At 47.6% G+C, this 3,799-nt stretch overlaps 1 protein-coding gene across 1 annotated transcript in view; it reads right to left on the bottom strand.

The window, feature by feature from the left end:
• Positions 1 to 1,500: 1,500 nt before the first annotated feature.
• The window catches only part of LOC118209895 (CUE domain-containing protein 1-like), a 30,673-nt gene continuing 28,374 nt past the window's right edge, over positions 1,501 to 3,799 (bottom strand). The window contains exons 10-12 of the mRNA XM_035385621.1: positions 3,302 to 3,360; positions 3,080 to 3,146; positions 1,501 to 2,393 (exon numbers count right to left, since the gene is read on the bottom strand). Coding sequence (XP_035241512.1) covers position 2,393; positions 3,080 to 3,146; positions 3,302 to 3,360 — 127 coding nt within the window. The 3' untranslated portion in view covers positions 1,501 to 2,392. The remainder of the gene's footprint in view (positions 2,394 to 3,079; positions 3,147 to 3,301; positions 3,361 to 3,799) is intronic.

Genomic DNA, 3,799 nt, shown 5'->3' with positions numbered 1-3,799 from the left:
TCAATTACTGGTAAATATTACTGGATCTTCTCTATCAAATGTCTCTAATAATTAACAATAAGAACATTAATACCATAAAAAGAATACTGTTTTCTACCTAGGTGGACACTCCTTTCATGTCACGCAGTTATAACTGAACTGCTATTATTATTATTTTTAGAGCCATCAATAACAATAATAATGTTTTGACAGTTTATAATAATAATAATAATAACACTTAGGGAAGTTTTTAGATATGGCAGTTGAGCGTTGAGGGGCAGGACACTTCCTGTTCCTCTCATTCCTCTGCGTAGGAGCGTTCCAGCGTGGAGATGCTTGTGTGGTGTGAGCCCTGCTGAGAAACCAGGCTGGGCCACAACCGCAGTCTGATCAAAACAAGCTTAAAAACCAAGAGCAGGGCCTAACAAAACCGAGAGCAGGACCTAACAACACCAAGGCCTAACTAAAGCAAGAGTAGGGCCTAAATAAAGCGAGAGCAGGGCCTAACTAAACCAAGAGCAGGGCCTAACTAAACGGAGAGCAGGACCTAACAACACCAGGGCCTAACTAAAGCAAGAGTAGGGCCTAACTAAACCAAGGCCTAACAAAAGCAAGAGTAGGGCCTAAATAAAGCGAGAGCAGGGCCTAACTAAACCAAGAGCAGGGCCTAACAAAACGGAGAGCAGGACCTAACAACACCAGGGCCTAACTAAAGCAAGAGTAGGGCCTAACTAAACCAGGGCCTAACTAAAGCAAGAGTAGGGCCTAAATAAAGCGAGAGCAGGGCCTAACTAAACTAGGGCCTAACTAAAGTGAGAGCAGGGCCTAACTAAAGCAAGAGTAGGGCCTAAATAAACCAGGGCCTAACTAAAGCAAGAGTAGGGCCTAACAACACCAGGGCCTAACAAAACCGAGAGCAGGACCTAACAAAACGGAGAGTAGGACCTAACAACACCAGGGCCTAACTAAACCAAGAGCAGGGCCTAACAAAACCGAGAGCAGGACCTAACAAAACCAGGGCCTAACTAAAGCGAGAGCAGGGCCTAAATAATGCGAGAGCAGGGCCTAACTAAACCAGGGCCTAACTAAAGTGAGAGCAGGGCCTAACAAAACCAGGGCCTAACTAAAGCGAGAGCAGGGCCTAAATAAAGCGAGAGCAGGGCCTAACTAAACCAAGAGCAGGGCCTAACTAAACCAGGGCCTAACTAAAGTGAGAGCAGGGCCTAACAAAACCAGGGCCTAACTAAAGCGAGAGCAGGGCCTAACTAAAGTGAGAGCAGGGCCTAACTAAAGCAAGAGTAGGGCCTAAATAAAGCGACAGCAGGGCCTAACTAAACCAAGAGCAGGGCCTAACTAAACCAGGGCCTAACTAAAACGAGAGCAGGGCCTAACTAAAGTGAGAGCAGGGCCTAACTAAACTGAGAGCAGGGCTCACATTTGGTCTTCCTAAAAGCCGCCTCATTCTCTGCTGTGGCCCAGTGGTTTGTTGTGGAGGCTCTGGTTCTTCACAGCAGCTGCCATCTTGTTTGATACCGGTTTTTGCCCCAGTGATGCACACACCCGGAGACGGGGCCGCAGCCAGCAAGCAACACCGCAGACCGTGATCCTCTGGGGCGGTCAAATAAGGAGGAGCTTTAAGCTGTCCAAGCATGGGTTCACCGGCTTTCTCCAACTTCCTGTCCAATTTCCTGCGAGAGGATGAGAGGTGGGGAGGGAGGGGGGGGATTTTTGGCATGTGGCCGGTTCTCCCATAAGCCGAGGAGCACTTTGAGGGTCAAAGGTCATCCTGCATTCCGAATCCTGATGTAAAAGCCAGCAGCGGAACCTGTGCCATGAAGCAGAGGCTCCTGGGAAAGTGTTCAAGTCTCTGTCCCCCAGGAGACTCAGAAAATGGCTGCTCACGGGTTGCCAGATCATGGAATAACTCAGAAAAAGTCCCCAGTGCTCCAGCACGTCTGATCTGTAGACACTGGTCAGGCCAGACATCGCCTGAACCACACAAAAAAAGATACTAGCAAGACACAATCAATTCATAAGGAAAATTAATCATCATAATTCAATTTTTTTTTTCTTCTTCTCAATAGAAATTTCAGGGCAAAAAAAAAGATAAAAAAAGGACACAAAGACTGCATTTGTGTTCTGATTCTAAGCAATCAAAAATAAACAGATAATTATAATGGTTATAATGGTAATAAAAAAACCGTCACAGGCCCAAAGTTAGGAGGAGGACATAGTTCTGTTGAGGCCACCTCCTCAGTGGGCGTGGCACAGTTTGAGGGGGTGCAGGGATTGGCTGGTCCGGGTGAGAGGAGGAGGGGTCAAAGAGCGGCCGAGCCACCAGTCACGGCGGGTGGAGGGGCGGGATGTATTTGTCGTTGCCGTGGAAACCCTGAAGTGGTGCGTCCAGGCCCGATCTGCACGTGAAGGATTCAGAAACACTTGTGAGCAACATTTCCATCAGACCGCGTCTCTCTCTCCGACCGCCCTGCCGAAACCCCCCTCAGTGGTCCTCCTCCCCACCAACCCTACACACTTACCGCCAACCCTTCTCCCTTCTCTGAGCGCTCACAACCCTCCCCACCAACCCTAGAAACTTACCGCCAACCCTCCCCACCAACCCTACAAACTTACCGCCAACCCTTCTCTGAGCGCTCACAACCCTCCCCACCAACCCTGCACACTTACCGCCAACCCTTCTCTGAGCGCTAACGGATTTTCACAACCCTCCCCACTCATCAAAACAAACCTCACCGTTGGCCGCCAATCATCAACCAGGCAGCTAATCACATGACTGAATGTCCGGGGTGAGAGAATCTAATGAGTCAGCAGTGTACACACTATGGTCAGCAGGCCAGGTTCCTTTGATGTCACAGCCCGTGCGGTACTGCAGTATATTGGTTCAGAAACTGGGCTTGCAGGTTTGATTCCCATATGGGACACAGCTGAGGTACCCCTGAGCAAAGGCACATTGCTGCAGTACATATTCAGCTGTGTGAACGGACACCACATAAAAAGCTGTGTGCATCGCTCTGGATAAGAGCGTCTGCTAAATGCCTGTAAAGTCAGGACTTGGGAACAGGAGACTGCTGGTCTCTCTCACCATGATTCTTCCTTTTGGGGCTCCACCTCTTCCTGTGTGGCTGGTCTCCTAAGCTGGCCCTCTTCCTCTGAATTAACATGATATATTAATATATTTAACAGAAAAAAAAAACACAAAGCAAATAATACAATCACCTCAATACTACTACAAATAATTACAGCCAAATATTATTACTAATAAGACTATTTCCATTAAATAATAATAATAATAATAATAAGTCACCACATGGATTTCCCTCCACGTCGTCCAGCAGGTTGGCGGTGGACGCAGCAGTGCCCAGGCTGTAGGGCGAGTCAAAGAAAAACAGAAGATCTGTGCGCCCTCAGCTACTGACCCAGGATCAGCCAAATCTACAGCACAGTGCGCCCTCAGCTACTGACCCAGGATCAGCCAAATCTACAGCACAGTGTACCCTCAGCTACTGATCGAGGATCAGCCAAATCTCTGTGTGATCTGAGCTATCTACAGCGGAAGAATGTAATGAACAGTTTCATTACAGTCCCCACATGAAGAAAGACTGGGTTTCAAAGAGAAGAAACATGAAGCTAGTTTTTTGGTCCGTTTATAAACAGTAATGTCCAATTTCAGATTTAACATAATCAGGTAAAGACTCTTATCTAGAGCAACTCAAAACGAAAGAGAACATAAGCGCCTCCATCACAGTTATCGTTTAAAATATTTGTGATGACGTAACGCAGAGTAAAGGTTAAGCGGAGGCCT

Source organism: Anguilla anguilla, chromosome 12 (assembly GCF_013347855.1).
Source record: "Anguilla anguilla isolate fAngAng1 chromosome 12, fAngAng1.pri, whole genome shotgun sequence".
NCBI classification, from domain to species: Eukaryota; Metazoa; Chordata; class Actinopteri; order Anguilliformes; family Anguillidae; genus Anguilla; species Anguilla anguilla.
Note: the sequence above shows the minus strand (reverse complement) of the source record. Positions and strands in the feature narration are given on the sequence as shown.